A 22,188-nucleotide genomic window follows, 5' to 3' on the forward strand; every position below is an offset into this window, starting at 1 on the left:
GTTGGTGGTGTGGGCTTTCCTTGCACGTGTTACAGGTACTGTACAGCAGCTTGCTGTACAGTATACATGCACCACCCATTATACCATATCAGAGACTATCGTCTCTGTGTAAATATTTGAGATGCTCATCAATTATCATGAGTTACACTGTATTGGGAAGTATGTCTGAAGGGATGGTCATCATGTTAAACATGTTATGACTCCAAAACAGTAGCAAGAACCAGGGTTCCACAGCAACCTGATTATGTTCATGTATGCCATTGCCAACCTTTTTGCCTGTAATTGTGTAACCAATTCAACGCTGGTCAGCTATTATCGTATTATTGTTCCTGTAATTCACAAAATGAACACGCTTTTATTTCAACATCAATGTCTTTATTTGGTCCCCACAATCAAACAACGAAGGCCCCACAATCAAACAATGAAGGCCCCACAATCAAACAATGAAGGTCCCACATGTTAGAGGTGTGTACAAAATGGGACCGTGAGTCCACATTCATTTCACAAAGCCAATAATAGAACTCTATGGACACAATGAATCACAAGTACACACAAAATCCCTCATTACGCATGTGTGCTCATGCATGCACAAAAACACATTCACACACGCACCCCCCCCCCACACACACACACCAACTCTGCTCAGTGCTCAAATTCATCGTTCCTTTTCAACCATATGCGATACTACTGTGACACTTGTTTGAGCTGCTTATCTCTCAGTGCTGGGAGATGTTGTTCTGATGTGTCTCTCAGATGTTAGAGCTGTTGTCCTCTACAGTTGACATCACCATAACTGCTCCTAGTTGTGTAAATGGGCTTCAACCTTGTGAAATACAATTATAATCAATGAGAATTTTCTGTTCTGTTTGCCGATCTTGTCAGGCAACCCGATACAACAAATGTATTCTCAAACTTATTTCACGCACTGTCACAGTAGATGTGTACTTATAATACATAATTGGCAATGACTGCACTTGATTCCAGCTAACTGCAGCAAGGCAGTAACTCCCTATTGTGAGCCCTTGTTTTGTGTCTCTCAGGAGGAAGGCAGGCTCCGTGTCAACCATATCCTATCTCTAATCTAAGTAGGAAGTTTGCCCGCCAATGATCAAACAGAGACACAGATACAGTAAAATGTGAAAACATAAACATCAGAGCACTCATATCCTGCCACTAGGCATGAAGAGCACAACATCTCCTTTGAGTTAATACAGGCCTTATTCAATTAGCTTCAGATAGTATTCATCTCTACTTGTTTGGGTCCCTTATCTTTCTGAGGCTCGCTCGTTCCCTTCCAAGGGGACCAGTGGATGTGACAGCCACAGAACATACACTTGGCCAGCCTGATTCTGGCCCCCTGCAACATACTCCCTAGGGTCCCTCTGACAGCTGAAGAGGAGAAGTAGAAGATGAAGGGGTCCAAGCAGGCGTTGAAGGTGCTACAGAGCAAGGCCATGTCCCTCCAGTCGGGGTTCTTCCTGGTTATAAAGCCCACAATGTGGGAGACGTTGTAGGGGCCGAAGCAGAAGGCAAACACCAGCAGTGTCCCCAAAGCCAGGCCGATAGCACGGAGGCGTCTGCGACGCCCGATGTGGGGCAGGCCGGAGAGTATGCGGATGAAGTTGATGTAGCAGAAGCTGCAGATGAGAAAAGGTACACAGAATAGAACCAGGCAGAGCTCCAGACGCACAGGCAGGAGGATCGCCAGTTGCTTCTCGCTGAAGTCCTCATAGCACACATTCCTGAAAGACACAATGTTGATGCCGTCACTAAGAGGCGCATTGGAGACGTTGGAGAATTCGTAGCTGTTGGAAGAGTTGGTTGTGGAACTGAGGGAGTCTTGCGGTGGGTTGTAGTAGGGCATGATGACGACGATGCTCAGTTGGAGGACGGAGAAGACCCAGATAAATACACTGGCCACCACGGCATACAGGGGCCGGCGCTTCAGCGAGTGTTGGATGGGGAAGGCCACGCCCAGGTAGCGCTCCACACTGACCGCTGTCAGGAATAAGGTGCTGACGTAGATGGTCATGTAGAAGAAGAAGCCAGATAAAGGACAGAGGATGTAGGGTAGACTCCAGGTCATATCGTCCGTGACTTCCTGCATCTTGAAGGGCAGGAAGAGCAGGAAGAGGAGGTCCGAGATGGTCAGGTTGAGGAGCAGGATGTCGATGGGCGTGGGTTTTTGCCTTACCTTCTTGCTGAAGGTGTAGAAGGCCACAGCGTTGGCCGGGAGGCCCGTCAAAAAGGTGACAAGGTAGACAGGCAGACACAACGCAGTATGACACTCCTGCATGGTGGCCTCGGCGGTGGGTACAGTCACTGGAAGGCACAGGGAGCAAGATCTGTCACATCATCTCAGTGCAGTCTGGGGGGGATGAAAACGTTGCAGCGCAAGGGGCTTGATCTGTCAGACAGTCTGAGGCTTCAGAGGCGAAGTCTGCTTACTGGGTCAACAGCCTGGAACAAACCCGGTTAGACAGCGTGGTTTTCCTGTCTCTGACAATAAACCAACTCATCGTCTCTTCAAGGGCTCCAAGACTCTGATGGCAAGAGAGGATAGAAAGAGATTACAACATGCCATATTACGGTTTCTTACGGCCTTTTGTTACTCACTACTCACCCCTTTTAAGTTTGCCAAGTGGAGGGTGTAATTGAAACAACATCCGTGTGCGCAATAATCACAATAAAATACTAGCAGATGAAATAGAATTCAGATTAATGTGAATTGCATGTAAAATAACTACAATAAAACCAAACACACGGAGAGGCAATATGGTCAGTGTCTGTTGGGAACTGACTGTATACCACTCAGGATGTGTGTGTCTGGCACATGGTTCTGTATACAAACAGTCTCAAACACAACATTATTGCTTCCTGTGTCCTCGTTCTAATACTGTCTTATCATTAGATGGACACCTGTTCTTCTTGTACACACAAACACAGAACAGCTTGTAAGTATATTGGCGCTTACGTCCACAAACGGGGGACGCATGGTCTTAGCTGCTACCATTCTTTATCCTAGTTAGTACAACAGTATTTTAATTTCCTGTTCTTAAACATCTCCAATAGGTCAACAATGGATTAAACAATCTCTGACATCATCAAAGGGAAGTCATAAACACAACACTCACAATTAAGAAAAAGCTATAACTCATTCTACCACAACCAGGGACCAAGTAGCCCTTACTATATACTTGTTCACCAGCCTTGTGCCGTGAGGCTGTCGCTTCAAGAGAGTTATCATAGCGTGTCAGCACTGAACTGAGCTAAGAAAAACTAATTCTAAGATAGCTTATTATTTTATCTTACCCTCCATGTACTTTCAGCATCAAATAAAGGACAGTATAATAAGGCATGAGCGTAGGAGACAATTAAACCAACATTACTTCCTTGTATTGACCATAGAGCTAACTAATATACTGTACGTATGGGAAATTCCTGACTCACACTTTTACTGGCAGATATGATGACAGTGGAGGATTGCCAGGAAATCAAACAACTCACTGACCTCTATACCAACTCTTCACATTGTTTTGTACTTTTTCTACCTTAGATAGCTACAGTATTCCGTTCCACCTTACCACACATGCTTACACATAAGCTCAAACTCACACACATACAGTACCATTCAAGGGTTTTTCTTCATTTCACTATTGCTACATTGTAGATTAATAGTGAAGACATAAAAACTATGAAATAACACATTTGGAATCACGTAGTAACCAAAAAAGTGTTAAACAAATCAAAATACGTGACTCACCACCTGGATTCGGTTTTATGTAGCAACATGTCAATTTCTGCTTTTTACATTGGATAAAAGTGGAGAGATACAAAATGGCATATCATACACACCATTTTTGAGGAACAATGGGAAAGTAATTCTACTTTGAAAGTTGATACACCTGTAAACTCACTTTTGAGAAAAGGGACTTTGAATATTTTGGTACCTACTGGAGAGCTCTCCTTTGTCTACACCCATTCAGCATTGTTCATGCCCTCTTAAGCCTTACCCCCACCCATCTCTTTAAGGATTCACATGAGGTCATGTGCTAAGGACTAAAAGTGGTAGTAGCCTACGATAAGGAAAAATTCCAGGTTAACAGAAAGGGTCCAGATAAAAATATGTTATAAATATTAGATGATGCTTACCCAGACACACTTGTCTAAATTGATGGGTCATGTGAAAGAAATGCTATAACCCCCAGCCACATCCAGTGGTGGAAGAAGTACTAAATTGCCATACTTGAGTAAAAGTATAAATCATTTCAAATTCCTTATATTAAACAATTGTATTAAAAAATTATAATAATGTATTGACGGATAGCCAGAGGCACAATGTACTTAAGTATCAAAAGTAAAAATATAAACCATTTCAACTTCCTTATATTAAGTAACCCAGATGGCACAATTGTATTATTTTTTATTGATGGATAGCCAGGGGCACACTTCAACACTCAGACATCATTTACAAATAAAGCATTTGTGTTTAGTGAGTCTGCCAGATCAGAGGCAGTAGGGATGACCAGGGATGTTCACTTGATAAGTGTTTGAATTGGACAATTTTCCTGTCAAAATGTAACGAGTACTTTTGGGTGTCAAGTAAAATGTATGGAGTAAAAAGTACATTTGTCTCTTTACGACTGTAGTGAAGTAAAAGTTACCAAAAATATAAATAGTAAAGTAATGTACAGATACCACCAAAACTACTTAAGTAGTACTTTAAAGTACTGTTACACCACTGCCCAAATACCTTCACACCAGTACATTAGCATACTTTATATACTGTTACACATGCACATATCACATAGTATTCCGTACATAAGTTAAGGCCATGCAACCTGAGTTGAAACCTGAGTGAGGTGCACATGTACAGTACATAAACAGATGCATGCGCCATATATTTAATTGGAGGACACTTGATACGGTCACATGATATTGTTGTGGTATGTCACAAAAGTGGATCGTCTCTACAGAAGGTGTAAACAGTACAGCCAAATGGTAGCAATATCAGGAATAGATAGTGTCAATATAAATGAAATATACAGTATGTACAAGAACAATATCAATAACGATATCAGTGATAGACGAGGCAGTTATATGCATGCAATCAGGGGTAAAGTGGCTGAGCAGCAGGATTTTTTTTAAAAGTAACATCAACGCATGGTGTGTGTTAGGAGAGAATCATGTGAATAGAGGAACTGCAGATAGTTCTTGTGAATGGTCCGTCCGAATCACGCATGAACAAGGGAATCTATATTCGGAGAGCCTGTTTCTATCCTGCCTTTGACTTTGGTGCAGTGCATGTGATGTCCATAGCCTCTTTGTCGCAAAACTCCCTGATCTTGTCAAAAAGATAGTTTGTCTAGTTGTGTCCAGTTCAGGTGGTGCTTTTACAGGTAGACCATCTATGGGAGGAAGGATGTCAGCGTTGCGCAGCAACTGAATCCTGGTCCAGACAGTCTGAACGCTCCTTGGTGACAACACCAGGCTCCAGAGCATCGAAGCTGTAAAACAGGAAATAACAAAAAATCAGAAGATAACATCAATTCACCTCACAAGTTTAGATAAGAATAACCTCATACAAATAAAATATTTTTTTACCTGAAGTGCTGGCAGCGGCCTGAAGTACAGAGTCAGGTGTTGTTGTCAGCCATAGCTTTCCACCAGCACCATACCATCCTAGGAGCGGAAGGTAGCCTAGTGGTTTGAGCGTTGGGCCAGTAACCGAAAGGTTGCTAGATCGAATCTGTTGTTCTGCCCCTGAACAAGGCAGTTAACCCACTGTTCCTAGGCCTTCATTGTAAATAAGAATTCGTTCTTAACTGACTTGCTTAGTTACATAAAGGTTCAAATTTAAAAATACTCCAGTCCAACCAGCTGTGGGATATTGACCCCTGTCACAGTGCTGTCCTTCACAACACCAGCAATCTCAGACAAAGTGTTCACTCTGGTCTTTCTGAAGTGCTGCTTGATGAGGCCAGTCTGGGGAAAATGTGGTGTGGCCTGTGATCAGGAAATGAAGGTCCAGATTGTGGTAGAGCTTGTGCATGGTCCACCAGGCACGATACCAGAGTACAAACTTGTTCTTGTTTTGGCCACTACAGTTATAACAATTCAGGTCCACATGTGTTTTCCCAACTCCGTAGTTGGTGAAGAAACGGTGCATGTAGTTGATGACTGCGCTGCTTGGGCCAGCTATCTTTTTGATGACTGTATGACTGGTGGATTAGAGTCAGGCATGTTCTACTGATTAATGTTGAAAGACAAATTCCTGATACAAACATTTTAGCATTATTATACAAGAGATTTTAGTTTTCAAAAAAGAGGACATTACATTTTAGTAGACGCTCGACTTACTGTAGTGAACGCATACGTTTCTTTTTAGGTTTTTTTTGTACTGGGCCACTGTGGGAATTGAACCGACAACCCTGGCGTTGCAAACACCATGCTCTACCAACTGAGCTACAGGGAAGGCCATGTCATGTCCGGGAAAAAGAGGACGCATGGTCACCCTAGTTAATTTACCTGACGAACTCTCTCCTTTAGCTGCAATTTTGTGTTTTGCAGAGCTTATGTGGGCTTCTAGGTCGTTAGCACCTTTATTTGACACTGACACGTACCTGCCAGCTTTGCAGGTCATGCATTCTGCTTCACACGGATCCCGACCAAGACGAAAACACAGGAATTTTCTCTGTAAATCGTCTGTGAATTTACATTTGCGTTTGGGCATTTTTACGCTGTTCTGGAGCCATGTGCCACTGTTGACAAGCAAGCTGCTGCTCTGTCTCTTGGCTGTTGCCATGGTGAGGGTAATGATTGAGATGCAGTTTGACCAATGTTTGCGTAGGCCTACATGACCCACCAATGGTGGCGTGTGAGAAGGCGGGACCTAAAGAGAAAGGTCAATGCAATGCAAAACCCCCAAAACGCACACAATGAATGGCGACTGTAGAAAGCAAAAGCCGAATCCCGGACATTTTGGGCGATTTAGAAATCCCGGCCGGACGCATTTTTTTTAGGTCCAAAAAGAGGACATGTCCGGGAAAAAGAGGACGTATGGTCACCCTACAAGAGATGAGAAATGGCATTCTGAGAGAACATCACTACACACAGTTCATACAGGTAATGTTAGCTATTGTAACTAGCCAGCCATCCAACGTCAGCTGGCTAGCTAACAACAAGCTTTAACTAGCAATACAAACTGATTGTCATAGCTAGCTAAAGTTAACCAATAAGTTCAATGTTAGCTAGCTAACATTAGGCTATAACTAGGAATGCAAAATGGCATTCTGAGAAAATCACTGACACTACACACACTTCATACACATAAATTAATGTTAGCTAGTAAGCCAGCCACCAACCTCAGCTAACATTAGCTAGCTAACATCAAGCTTTAACTTGGGATCTTTTGTTTAGACATGTCACGTTAACGTTAGCTAGCCAGCTAAAAAATTAATGATATTCCCAATCCATAAAGTAACATTACCAACAATACAAACCGATTGTCATGGCAAGCTAAAGTTAACCAAATAATGTTAGGTTCATTGTTAGTTAGTAAGCCAGCCATCGAACTCCAGCTGGCTAGCTAACAGCAAGCTTTAGCTTGCAATGAAAACAACTTTCTGACAAAATTAGAAACGTATAATATCTGAATCTGTAGCTAGATTCTTACCTGTATACATGGATGAAAGCTTCACGGCAGACTGCAACCCCTTTTATAAGACATCCTGTGTTGTTTCCGTTTAGTTTGCACAGCTTGTTTGGCCTGTGTGTTCCACTGATTTCAAAATGTGTTATTTTCAGAGTGAGAGAGAGTCAGCATTGCATGGCACGAACGTCATCCAGAAAGTAGTCCATCACAACTTTTTCCCACTGACCTTAGTCAATAGCGCCTGATAAATTCATGGCAGCAATGTTATTGAGAGCAGTAGCAACATATTTGCAGTTCTCCATGGCTAACATAATACCAATCGAAAAAACTGAAGTAGAAAGGACTATCTACGCATTACAAGCAGCTCATTTCATAGACACAAGATGCAACACCGCAGACCAATCCAATCTCATCTCTTGGCATGTCCAGCCCACTCATTATCTCAGCCAATCATGGCTAGCGGGAAGGTTGCTGGCTTTTTCTGTGGCTAAACCAACTAGGCTCGTAACTTAACATTTTTTTTGTATTTACAGATGACATAGAAGTTTGACATTAAGGCACATGAAAGTTCACATTTTCGAGAAGGCATTTCTGCATTTTGATTAAAAAAAATAAAACAATTTACGTTCAAAAGGCTCTCCTGTGAAGTCGTGACTTGCGACATACGCCTAGTTTCCTGAATTGGATCACATATATCTAATATTTGAGATTCTTAAATTAGCCACCCTTTGCCATGATGACAGCTTTGAACACTCTTGGCATTCTCTCAACCAGCTTCATGAGGTAGTCACCTGAAATGCTTTTCCAGCTGTCTTGAAGGAGTTCGCACATATGCTGAGCACTTGTTGGCTGCTTTTCCTTCACTCTGCGGTCCAACTCATCCCAAACTCATCCCAAACTATCTCAATTGGGTTGAGGTCAGGTGATTGTGGAGGCCAGGTCATCTGATGCAGCACTCCATCACTCTCCTTCATTGGTAAAATAACCCTTACACAGACTGGAGGTGCGTTTAGTTTAGGGTCATTGTCCTGTTGAAAACAAATGATAGTCCCACTAAGCACAAACCAGATGGGATGACTTATCGCTGCAGAATGATGTGGTAGCCATGCAGGTTAAGTGTGCCTTGAATTCTAAATAAACCACTGACAGTGTCACCATCAAAGCACCCCCACACATCACACCTTCTCCTCCATGCTTCACTGTAGGAACCACACTTGTGGAGATCATCCGTTCACCTACTCTGCGTCTCACAAAGACATGGCGGCTGGAACCAAAAATCTGTACTTTGGTCTGATGAGTCCAAATTTGAGATTTCCACTGGTCTACTGTCTATTGCTCGTGTTTCTTGGACCAATCAAGTCTCTTCTTATTATTGGTGTCCTTAAGTAGTGGTTTCTTTGCAGCAATTTGACCATGAAGGCCTGATTCATGCAGTCTCCTCTGAAAAGTTGATGTTGAGATGTGTCTGTTATTTGAACTCTGTGAAGCTTTTATTTGGGTTGCAATTTCTGAGGCTGGTAACTCTAATGAACTTATCTGCTGCAGCAGAGGTAACTCTGGGTCTTCCTTTCTTGTGGCGATCCTCATGAGAGCCAGTTTCATAAGTGCTTGATGGTTTTTACGACTGCACTTGAAGCAACTTTCAAAGTTTTTTAAATTTTCTGCATTGACTGACCTTCATGTCTTTAAGTAATGATGGACTGTTAAGTTCTTGACATAATATGGATTTGGTCTTTTACCAAATAGGATTATCTTCTGTATTCAAACCCTACCTTGTCACAACACAACTGATTGGCTCCAACGCATTAAGAAGGAAATAAATTCCACAAATTAACAAGGCACACCTGTTAATTGAAATGCAGTACAGTTGTCATCAAGGCAAACGGTCGCTACTTTGAAGAATCTGAAATATAAAATATAATTAAAATGTTGCAACATAAGACCGAATCCAGGTGGTGAATTACGTATTTTGATTTGTTTAACACTTTTTTGTTTACTACATGATTCCATGTGTGTTAATTCATAGTTTTGATGTCTTCACTATTATTCTACAATGTAGAAAATAGTAAAAATAAAGAAAAACCCTTGAATGAGTAAGTGTGTCCAAACTTTTGACTGGTACTGTACATAGCTGTGGGAAGTCAAAAAAAGTCAAAAAATTAAAAGATTAAAAAATATATTTAAATAATCTCAACACCCTCTCCCCCAAGCTACTTCCCACGGCTACACACATGCGCGCGCGCACACACACACACACGCACACACACACTATGACTGCTGCTACTGGAATACTATGTATTATTACTGCACAATGTCTATTTATTATTGGCATTGCGTATCTATTGCACAATTTCCCAGTCTTGTAAATATTCAACTTCAATTAATTTGAGTGCCTTCTGTATTATATTTTTGCTAAATTACTATTCTATTTTTACTTAATTTAGTTATTATTTTTACTACTCTTTGTATTCACTTACTTATTTTTTCTATTGATGTTGCATTGTTGAGAGGTGAACCTGCAAGTAAGTATTTCATTCACTGTGTACTCCATGTAGGATTACAATATATCATGTGTATATGATGAAAAAACTAACTTGACTTGAATTTATTGTAGATACTTTTTGAAGTAGCCAAAATAGAAATAAAGAAATAAAGCTTACCTCGTTCCACCATGGATATCCTGCCAGGTGAGACAATTGAGTCTGGATCTTCTTTACTTCCTCCCTCTGTAGCTCCGACCTCCTATCGACTACAGCCAGCCACGCTGTTTACAGCATAATCGAAACATCCAGCGCAGTTAACGGCAAATTATTATTAGATAGATACCGCTGCTATCTATCGCCAGCGCTCTCCAAACATGGTTTCCGTGGTAACACTGTCCTGCGATAGAAGCTGGACGTTCTTCGAGCTAAGGGCTTTGAGGAACCGGCCTGTCTGCTCTATTGGTTAATAGATGTAGACTGTTATCTGGCCTTGACTGTGCCGGCCTCTTGATAGAGAAAGAGAGGAGGGAGGAAACAGTGCACGAGGGAGAAAAGTGACTCCGGTCTATTATAAGCAGCCTATAACAGCTCCTCCCTAGCTACCATACATACACCTGTATGACTAACTAAACATTGACTGTGGTGGTACGAGGTCATTCTTTCATTCTGTTGGCTAACCGCAGTGGAAAATCCCGCAACAGAATAATGCCCACTCATACTGACAAACGTGGTCAAAATATGTATTTAGTTATCCTACTTGTGTATCCTATTTGTCAGTATGATTGGTGGTGGGGCATTTCTTAACAAAAAGGGAAACACAAAAATGCACTATCATTATTATGGAAGGTGAATGGTTTTGTTACCGGATCTGGTTGCAAATACAGGAAAAGTACCCAATCGGGTTGCCAATAAAGGAAAAGTGGTCATTTGGTCATTTGTAGATAATGTATAGTAAGCACACTGGTGAGAGCAACAGGTTTCAACCCAGGTTTGGTCCAAAACTAAAGAAGAGCATCATGAAAAAAACATTGACAATTTAAATTAAAACGTTTCTCCTCCTTATAAAGTAAGCTAAAAGTCAACCTTTTGGAGTGAAATAATGCTATGTACATTGGTGCGAGACACTATTCAAGTGAGCAGATTATTTTAAACATATCACATTATAGTGCTTATTGTTTGCACACAATGTGTCAAATGTCGAATTCATGCTGACCTTTTGGCCTGCCTCCTTAGAATTTACAGTTATACAGTAGTCACAGCCGTGTATATTCCCCCTCGAGCCGATACCACAACGGCCTTCAAAGAACTTCACTGCACTTTATGCTAACTGGAAACCGCATATCCTGAGGCCGCATTTATTGTAGCTGGGGATTTTAACAAAGCAAATTTGAAGAAAACGCTACCGAAGTTCTATAAACACATTGATTGTACTACTCACACTGCTAAAACACTCGACCACTACAACTCCAACTTCCGGGATGCCAAGGCCCTCCCTTTGGCAAATCTGATCACGACTCCATTTTACTCCTCCCTTCCTATAGGCAGAAACTCAAAAAGGAAGCACCCGTGCTGAGGACTATTCAACGCTGGTCTGACCAATCAGAATCCACGCTTCAAGATTGTTTTGATCACGCAGACTAGGATATGTCTCTGAGAATAACATTGACAAATACACGGATAAGGTGACTGAGTTTATCCATGGCAAGGTGACTGGGAATATGGCAGAATATAAACAGTGTAGTTATTCCCTCCATAAGGCAATCAGATAGACAAAACGTCAGTATAGAGACAAAGTGGAATCGCAATTCAACGGCTCAGACACAAGACAATCACGGACTACAAAGGGAAAACCAGACACGTCGCGGACACAGACATCTTGCTTCCAGGCAAGCTAAACATCTTCTTTGCCCACTTTGAGGATAACACAGTGCCACCAACACAGCCTGCTACCAAGGACTGTGGGCTCTCCTTATCCGTGGCTGACGTGAGTAAGACATTTAAGCGTGTCAACCCTCGCAAGGCTGCTGACCCAGACGGCATCCCTAGCCGTGTCCTCCGAGCATGCACAGACCAGCTGGCTGCAGTGTTTACGGACATATTCAATCTCTCCTTATCCCAATCTGCTGTCCACACTTGCTTCAAGATGTCCACCATTGTTCCTGTACACAAGAAATCAAAGGTAACTGAACTAAATGACTATCGCCCCGTAGCACTCACTTCTGTAATCATGAAGTGCTTTGAGAGGCTAGTTAAGATCACATCTACCTTTTTTATTTTACCTTTATTTAACTAGGCAAGTCAGTTAAGAACAAATTCTTATTTTCAATGACGGCCTTGGAACAGTGGGTTAACTGCCCAGTTCAGGGGCAGAACAACAGATCATTACCTTGTCAGCTCGGGGATTCAATCTTGCAACCTTTCGGTTACTAGCCCAACACTCTAACCACTAGGCTACCCCACCTTAACTGATACCCTCGACCCACTTCAATTTGCTTACCGCCCCAATAGATCCACAGACGATGCAATCGCCATCGCACTGCACACTGCCCTATCCCATCTGGACAAGAGGAATACCTATGTAAGAATGATGCTCATTGCCTATAGCTCAGCATTCAACACCATAGTACCCTACAAGCTCATCATTAGGTTCAGGGCCCTGGGTCTGAACCCCGCCCTGTGCAACTGGGTCCTGGACTTCCTGACGGGCCGCCACCTGGTTGGGAAGGTAGGAAACAAAACCTCCACTTCGCTGATCCTCAACACAGGGGCCCCACAAAGGTGTGTGCTCAGCTCCCTCCTGTACTCCCTGTTCACCTATGACTGTGTGGCCATGCACGCCTCCAACTCAATCATCAAGTTTGCAGACGACACAACAGTAGTAGGCCTGATTACCATCAATGACGAGACAGCCTACAGAGACAAGGCGAGGGTCCTGGGAGTGTGGTGACAGGAAAATAACCTCACACTCAATGTCGGCAAAACAAAGGAGCTGATCGTGGACTTCAGGAAACAGCAGAGGGAGCACACTCCTATCCGCATCCACGGGACAGCAGTGGAGCAGGTGGAAAAGTTCAAGTTCCTCAGCGTACACGTTACTGACGATCTGAAATGGTCCATCCACGCAGACAGTGTGGTGAAGAAGGCGCAGCAGCGACCCTTCAGTGGTATTACGAAATCACAAAAACCAACAGCTACATTCGACACAGATTGGGGCAATCAGAGTGTATTATGCTAGTTTGCGTATCCCATTTAGTGAAACATTTTCAGAGGGGGCATCAATTGAAATCCAGAAGTATGATGCAAAAATAGATTTTAATGTCATCACTACAAAAAAAGTCATAGAAAATAAAGGGGAACAGAAATAATATAAAACCTTCAAATGATCATAAATACACACATACAAATGCATACTACACATCCTTCCAAGTCAAGGTAAGCTTTTGGTTTTATTAATTTATTGCCACTGGGGCCCGCATTGTAATTGTTACACTACTTTCTGACTGTACACTGTACTGCATGATTGTAGCGGGTTTACTAACTCGTTAGTTCTAGTAGCTATGTTGACAATGATGTAGGCTGTGTGTAGCGGTTAGCAGTCATGATATGAAGGTTTGGTTTGGAAAGGGTTTTTCGCCTGGTCACAGACAGCTGATGTGTTGTGCACTGAAGTCCACAAGCGAAGGGAAAAGGTGAGAGGAGGAGAGAGCGTAGATAGTTGCGAGTAGGAATTATATGTACACCGATCAAAGTGATCAGGCTTTCTTTATATGGGTGCTATGAAAGTGAACTGTTTGCGTGTGATCAGGGGTGTATTCATTCCACTGATTCTGTTGAAAAAATAATCTTAAACGGAAGCAAATGGAATGAAAAGGGGATAAACATACCTGAATTTGTCCAATAGACACTCATTTGCAACTGTTGGACCAATGATTACACCCTACATAGGTCAGCTAGATGCAGGCAAGAGTGTGCAAGGCAGCAATGAATGTGTGACATTTCTCTCAACCTATGCACCTAGGTTGTAAACTTTCATTTATAGGCTAGGTTGTAGCAACCTCATGATGGGTATAGGTACAATTTCAGTATCATGTAGTAACCTAAACCTATCGATGTTACATTGAGCTGGGTGAATGGAATATGAATGACAGTCATCTAATATGCTGTAATAGAAATAAGGCCATGCTCATAAAAAAATAAAAAATCATCCTCCCTCATCGTAAACGGCACCGACCGCAACTGATTCATGTATAGGCTACTTATAAAGACAGATAGCATAGTCCTCAGTCTTTTCCATAAGAACCTAAGTGCAATAAACACATTGGACAGGCTAGCATTTAGCTAACTTATGTAGCAAGCGACGCATATGGCTTGACTACACACTATAAACAGGGGTGTCAAACTCATTCCATGGAGGAGCTAGAGTCTGCAGGTTTTGGTTTAAGGCCTAGACAACCGGGTAAGGGGAGTTCTTTACTAGTTAGTGACCTTAATTCATCAATCAAGTACACGGGAGGAGCAAAAACCTGCAGAACCTTGGCCCTCTGTGGAATGAGTTTGACACATGTTGTCATTGGAGCTTGGTGTGCTGTCCTTCTGAGTTCTGGTGCAGAACAACACAGCGCAGTAGAGAGCCTTACTGCAACAGCACAACCCCTGCACCCTCTCCAACAGGTTCTTTAGGAAGAGGTGGAAGGTACACCTGAGGGCCGACGAGGAGAAGTAGAAGATGATGGGGTCCAGGCTGGCGTTGATGGTACTGGACAAGAGTGCGCCCATCCGCCAATCGGGACTCTCCCAGTTAACAAAGCCCACTAAGTGTGACAGGTTGTAGGGCACGAAGCAGACGATGAACACCAGCAGGGTCCCCAGAGACAGGCCAATGGCCCGCAGACGTTTCTTGGGGTTGATGCTGGGCAGCTGAGAGAGGATTCGGATGAAGTTGATGTAGCAGAAGCAGCAGATAATGAAAGGTACACAGAATAGAACCAGGAAGAGCTCCAGACGGACAGGTATCAGGACCCGCAGCTGCATCTGGGTGAAATTTGTGTAACACGTGTTCCCTTTCTGGGTGGCATTGTAATCGACTAAATATTGAATGATGTAGACAATACTTACGTGCGCCATGGAGATCGCCCAGAAGGCGACACTAGCCACCGTGGCGTACAAAGACCGTCTTATGAGTTTGTACTTGATGGGAAAGGCCACCCCCAGGTAGCGTTCAATGCTGATGGCGGTAAGAAAGAAGATGCTGTTGTAGATGGTGGTGTAGAAGACAAAGCTGGTCAATGGACACAGGAAGGTGGGCAAGTTCCATATATGGTTGTCCACCACCTCTTTCATCTTGAAGGGCAGGAAGAGCAGGAAGAGGAGGTCCGAGATGGTCAGGTTGAGGAGCAGGATGTTGATGGGCATGGCTTTCTGCCTCGCCTTCTTTCCAAAGGTGTAGAAGGCCACAACATTGGCAGGGAAGCCAATCAGGAAAGTGATGATGTAGACCACCAGCACCAGGCTGCTGTGGCTGTTATCCCAGGATTCATTCCCAGACAGCATTCTGCAAAAGAGGAAGGAAACAAACAATGAGCTGATGTTTGCGTTAGCTAATGCAGGTACTCAATTTGGGGTCAATTCAGGATATGCATAGTTAGTCCGTAAGGGTGTGAAGCAATTCAAGAGAAACTGAGTCACTGTCACTAGTTTGTTTACAGAAGTTCACAAGGAGGTAGAATTAGGTCACAAGGATGGCTACAATGGGTGTGATGCAATTGGTTAACAAAGCCATGTCATTCTGTGTAACAAGAGTTTCTTTGAGTCTGTGGTTGTCTTTGGCAAGTCAGCGGTCTAATGCACTGCATCTCAGTGCTTGAGGCGTCACCACAGACACCCTGGTTCAAATCCAGGCTGTATCACAACCCGGGCCGTGATTGGGAGTCCCATAGGGTAGCGCACAATTGGCCCAGCGTCGCCCGGGTTTGGCCGGTGTAGGCCGTCATTGTAAATAAGAATTTGTTCTTAACTGGCTTGCCTAGTTAAATAAAGGTTAAATAAAAAATAAATGGTTGGACTGTCTACAGTAGACAAATGGAGGTATACAGAGCAAACGTCAATGTCATTATGTTCCTCAAGCAGGTGACTTGTTAGCAAACCCTGCCCCCTTTCCAAGCAAGACCTTGTCTCTGTAGGCACAGTGCATTGGAGTGAAGGCATTAATTGTCGCAAACGAGGTACCCATCACAACAATAAAGGGAGCGGTCTGTTTGTGCTTCACAGCCTTGAGTATCCCAGATGCCTCTCGGCTAATCCCAGTGTTAATACCCAGCGCACGCATGAACCCCTAAGCTTCCTTCTATTCATGGTGGAACAAACTAACAACATAATACTCCCATCATGACACAAGTGTTCAGTGGCTGCTAAGCCACGAGGACGGTATTAGAAGAGTGACTTTAATTTCTACAGAGTAAGGGGTTATTTGGTTCCCAATGACACTTCCACAAAGTATCCGTTGAAATGACAGTCACATATTTTGGGGCTAGCAGTGTTATCAAGGATGACCTCTGCACTGACAATATTAAAATTGTGAACAGAATACGAATTCAGAAGAAGCTAAGTAGATTTTCTGGTTTTCCATACTTTCCTGCTCACTCCAATTCAACAATTTGATGACAAGTGCATGTCAATTTGGTAAAATTATGTCAATGTCAATTACATGGGGAAGAATGTAACCAAGGGAAACAATTACTTGTGAGAACTGGATCCTATTTTCTAACTGACCTTGGGCAATACTGATTAACACGAACATCAACACGGTCATCTACTTCTCATTTCCTTTCCCAACACTGATTCAACACTTACTATTCTTGTAATCAATTAGTGCTAAAACACACCCTAGGAGGAAGGATATAGTTATTAAAAACTGGGTCATGTGAACGTCAATTGTTTATAGAAGCCCAGGTTCTCCAGAAGGGTATATGGTATCTAAATGACAATAAACGACAACATACACCTGCAGGAAGGAGGTAGCCGGGTTTTCTTAGTTTATCTGGTGTTGCCGGGAAGTGGTCAAGGTGTTGTAAACCCTTGACTGACTGATAAAACGGCAGTCTAGCGGATGTGTTTTGGTCTGGGAGGTAGCTCGTTATGAGAAACCACCAGGCGCTGGACATGTGGCTGTACATGTAAGGGTACATGTTTGAGGTTCCATGAGGTGTCTCATTCATTTGACAGCTGATTTCATTAATAAGACAACAGAGTGTAGTACAAACACAGAACATACCTATACCATCTCATTACTGAAATGTATTTATTTATATTCCAGTTGCATGGTAAGTATTTAATATTTACCTTAGATCTAACAGATTTCAAAAGGCTTACAGGTATTTTGTTATATAAAAGCATTGTCTGTCTACTTTTCCAACATTTACATAAAAGCTCTGGATAATAGCACAAGAAGCGTGATATCAAAAGAGTTCCACTGTACATACCTCAGTCAGCAAACACACACTCCCAGGCACATCTCCTGGTCAAAGGTCAAATGGTGAGTAAGCTTGGCTCCAAATAAACTGTGCTGTTAATGGTAAAGTCTCTATTTAATGTACATGATGTCACGTACCTCAGTTCATACTAAACAGGAAAGAAGATTTACATGTTCCTTTTTTGGGGGGAGGGGGGGTGAGAGACTCCATTTGGGTTACACTTTATTTGGATAGTCCACAACAGATGATCTTTCTGGAAATGCTCAAACTATCAACAACAAAAAACTCAACTGCAACTCTGTTGATATGCAACGGCTTACTCAGATTACAGTTCGGTTTAGGTTTAGAGTTAGGATGTGAGGCCTGGCAGCTGAGGCTCGGGTTATGGATTATGTATTAGGTGTGTAGTCACAGTAAGGTTTACAATTGGGGTTAGTATTAGGGTTATGGATAAATAGCTGAATACCATCTATTGTTAAATACACTAATAACCTAAAAAATACATTCCTCTCACCCAACCTTTTACATGGATTATTCAGCATGTGGAGAATGTTAATTACGTTTGGGAAATATCAAACTGTCTGATTTACTGTCCCCTCTAGTTCATTTCAACGTAGCCTATCGGATTGTTTTCACACAACATCTCACACAAACCATGTGAAATCACAATTCACGCCATTGAGTTTATTGCGTTGTTGTTTTTGCAAAGTTTTTACAGACATTTTTGACTCTTCAGCATAAAAATTCAAACATACTTCTACAACAAAATGGCTAAAACTATGCTATTTGAGTACAATGTTGAGTACAATGCCAACTGAACATGTGAGGTAGTTGAGTCTAATTTGGGGGAAATCCTAGTGGATACTGTCAATTACAATGCATCATCCCTAGTAACTACACAGTTACTATAAACCAAAAACAAACTGTTCATGAGAAACTTGAGTTGCGGTTACAACTTGCAAGACCTAAGTTCCCATTTATAGAGCAAAGCAACCATACAATTGTCTATACATGCCTTGAATGGTTGTATTTTGTCAGATTTGAGGTATGATGGGCCAAAGTTTATTCAAAGGAAACTGTTTCAACACTTTCTTGGTACATCTACTGCAACATGCTTGTTCACCATTTTCCATGAAACCAAGCTAACCATGTCAACAACAAAAAAAACATAAGGCCAACTCATTTCCTTGATGCCCCCATTATTAGCCAAATAACGGTCATTCGGCCCAAAAAAACAATTAGACGGGCCCGCTGGGCTAAAGATGGACGAGCCCATATGGCATTTGCCAGAGGAATATGGCCAAACCAGTCGATCTCTGCTATTGAGTATTACGTTCTCTGCTGATCTGCTGCTTAGATTAATTTCATAAATAAATTCATAAATATTTCAGAAATACATTTGTTTCTTAATAAAGAAACTCTGGTTGATGAACATGTGCTTGTGTGTCCGGTCTGTCTTTCACATACCACACACACACACACACACGCACGTATACACACACACAAGCACGTATTAAACAGACGTATGCACGTACACACACACACACATATACATGGATGCACTCTCGTACACACACACGCATACACACGAACAGGCACATACAAACACTTCTGTTCAAAAGCAGGTTTCATATTGCACAAATGAAGATAGAGCCCAGAGAAGAGGGATTCATAGTCCAGCGGCAGTGAGGAACTATTTGTTTACATCCAACTATACTAAGTATAAGTCCCAAATAGCACCCTATTCCCTGCGGTACATGTACAGTGCCGTGAAAAAGTGTTTAGGCCCTTTCTGATTTTCTCTATTTTCGCATATTTTTGATATTGAATGTTTTCAGATCTTCAAGCAAAACCTAAAATTAGATGAACGGAACCTGTGTTTACAAATAATTAACACACTTATACAACACCCAATTCCCCTGTGTGAAAAAGTAATTTCCCCCTTACACTCAATAACTGGTTGTGCCACCTTTTTCAGCATGAACTGCTTGTTTCAAGTCCTGCCACAACATCTGAATTGGGATTAGGTCTGGACTTTGACGAGACCATTGTTGCTTTTTAGCCATGTTCATGTAGACTTGATTGTGTGTTTTGGATCATAGTCTTTCTCCAAGACCCAACTACGCTTCAGCTCACAGACGGATGGCCTGACATTCTCCTGTACAACTCTCTGATACAGAGCAGAATTCATGGTTCCTTCTATTAAGGCAAGTTCTCCTGGTCCTGAGGCAGCAAAGCATCCCCAAACCATCACACTACCAACCCCATGCTTGACCATTGGTATGAGGGACCCATGTCGTCCAAAAAGCTTTTGACTCATCTGTCCATAGAACATTCTTCCAATAGTATTGATGATCATCCAGCTGCTTCCAGGTGCTTCTTGGCAAACTTAAGTAAACCTTTTGGATGAGAAGGGTCCCAGTATGTCTAGCAAAAAAAACTGCATTCCACAGTAAGAACCTTATACCAACGGTCAAGCATGGTGGTGGTAGTGTGATGGATTGGGGATGCTTTGCTGCCTCAGGACCTGGACAACTTGCCTTCATATATAGAAAGAGCCCTTTATCTAATATTAGGTTTTGGTTGAAGATCTAATAACATTCAGTATCAAAATATGCAAAAATTGAGAAAATCATAAAGGGGGTAAATACTTTTTCACAGCTCTGTAGTTAGCGCACTACTTTTGACAAGAGGGTTATGGTCCCTGATTAAAAGTAGTGCACTACATAGGGAAAATGGTGCCATTTGGGATACAGACTATGTTTATGTGTGTGCCACCGATCGAGGCTCCAATCTAACACTAATTGTATAGTGAAAAGCCAGGTTTAATATATGTGTCATCCTTTTGACATAACGACACAGCAGTGACAGAAGTCCTCTATCTAGCAGGACATTTAGAGCACCCTGGTGGTACTAATAAAGGTAAGATGGGGGGGGGTATCAGGGGAGCGCTGGGCCCCCATGGTAATGATGGTAGACACACCGTGTCAGATGAAAAGCTGCCATCTTGGAGGGTGTTTAATCAGGGACTATCACGACGAGTGCCACCTTCCCTAACATTTGTGCTTACTGTGTGTGTGTGTGTGTGTGTGTGTGTGTGTGTCGGGCGAGCTGATAGATGAAGACGTGATATTTAAAATGGTTTGTTCTTAGTCTCTCCCCATAATTACCCGGAAACCTCAGCGTGGTCTGTGTGCAGCGCGAGCAAGTCAAGAGTTGTTTATCAAAACGGTACGGTCTGACTGGCTGGCCTCTCATGCTCGGCAATGCACCGTGGTTGACTGTCTACAGCGGCTGATTCATGCATTGAATGCCACGTTGTGTTCTCTCGCCAGACCTGGGTATACAATGTGACTCTTGTGTCTGTCAGTGTGACCCTCCTGCTGTCAGTGTGTATACAGTATATACAGTCCTGGACTGTGAGTTTTGGGGCTACTCAAATATCTGCTGCCCATTCTTAAGATGTTGTAATCAGAAACACGATATGAAAAGATTGCAGTTGTGATGGCTCTGTTGCCCTCAAGAGACCTCAGGTTAATGTGTTATCCCTAGCAGCAACAATTCTAAGATATATTCTAAGATATTTAAGTATGAGTCCGAAGATATATTATGTCTCAAGTCTTGACATTGTCATTTTCATAATTTTCATTCTGCTGTTTCGAGGCCCTTAACAAATGAAGGAGCATTACCGTCGACTCTAAGACAAGGTGGTTGAACAATGGTTGAATTCCTTTTCATGTCTCTCAAGGCCTTACTGTGGTGGAGCCATAGAAATACATATTTTATTTATATGGGTAAAGTACTTCTGAGCCAACAGGATGTTACAGTAGCAGTACAATGGATGGGGGAGATAACACATTAGCTTAGCTGTTACGACTTCCGCCGAAATTGGTGCCTCTCCTTGTTTGGGCGGCGTTCGGCGGTCGACGTCACCGACCTTCTAGCCATCGCCGATCCACTTTTCATTTTCCTTTGGTTTTGTCTTGTCTTCCATCCCACCTGGTTCCAATTCCATCAATTACATGTTGTGTATTTAACCCTCTGTCCCCCCCCCCCCCCCCATTCTAGCCTCCACCGATCTACATTTCTTTTTCCATTTGTTTTGTCTGTATTGTTCACACCTGGTTCCCATTTACTTTTTAATTATTTCCCTATTTAACCCTCTGGAGCCATCATGGTTTTGTACGTGTTTATTGTTGTCAGTTGTCTCGTTTATGTGATTCTGGATTTTCGTTCTCCTTGTTGGAAGATTGATTTTGAGTAAAGTTACTATTAGTACTCATCTCTGTGTCCTGCGCCTGACTCCGCCTTACCCACATCCCCTAGACTCTGACATTAGCTAGTTGTCATTTAAGATATGTTTTTTCTTATGGCCTCATAACAGCTGATAGGCCTCTGCCCAACCACTCCCTGGTAATAAATAAATGCACAACGGTAATACTTAAATAGAATACATATACATTTCTTTCCTTTAAAGGAGCAATCTGCAGTTGCTTCATCCGTTTTTGGATTTATAAGTTAATGACCCTATAAGTACCTATTGATGGTTGAAGAATATAACTTGTGAATACCTTATGAGCTT

At 42.4% G+C, this 22,188-nt stretch overlaps 2 protein-coding genes across 2 annotated transcripts; both read right to left on the bottom strand.

Annotated features, from left to right (window-relative positions):
* Nucleotides 1-226: 226 nt before the first annotated feature.
* Nucleotides 227-10,724, bottom strand: LOC106582709 (free fatty acid receptor 2). Its single transcript, XM_014166065.2, has 2 exons — nucleotides 10,315-10,724; nucleotides 227-2,543 (listed from the first exon to the last, which is right to left on the bottom strand). Exon 2 carries the CDS (start codon nucleotides 2,294-2,296, stop codon nucleotides 1,232-1,234), a length of 1,065 nt encoding a protein of 354 aa, XP_014021540.2. The 5' UTR covers nucleotides 2,297-2,543; nucleotides 10,315-10,724; the 3' UTR covers nucleotides 227-1,231.
* Nucleotides 10,725-14,266: 3,542 nt separating this feature from the next.
* LOC106582717 (free fatty acid receptor 2-like) lies at nucleotides 14,267-15,979 on the bottom strand. The gene has a single exon (XM_014166090.2). It carries the CDS (start codon nucleotides 15,685-15,687, stop codon nucleotides 14,632-14,634), a length of 1,056 nt encoding a protein of 351 aa, XP_014021565.1. The 5' UTR covers nucleotides 15,688-15,979; the 3' UTR covers nucleotides 14,267-14,631.
* Nucleotides 15,980-22,188: the final 6,209 nt, after the last annotated feature.

The sequence above is a fragment of the Salmo salar genome, chromosome ssa02 (genome assembly GCF_905237065.1).
Source record: "Salmo salar chromosome ssa02, Ssal_v3.1, whole genome shotgun sequence".
Lineage (NCBI taxonomy): Eukaryota > Metazoa > Chordata > Actinopteri > Salmoniformes > Salmonidae > Salmo > Salmo salar.

What these genes read in the sequence shown, in the direction of transcription:
- LOC106582709 (XM_014166065.2), bottom strand. Translation starts at nt 2,296, where the DNA reads ATGCAGGAGTGTCATACTGCGTTGTGTCTGCCTGTCTACCTTGTCACC.
- LOC106582717 (XM_014166090.2), bottom strand. Translation starts at nt 15,687, where the DNA reads ATGCTGTCTGGGAATGAATCCTGGGATAACAGCCACAGCAGCCTGGTG.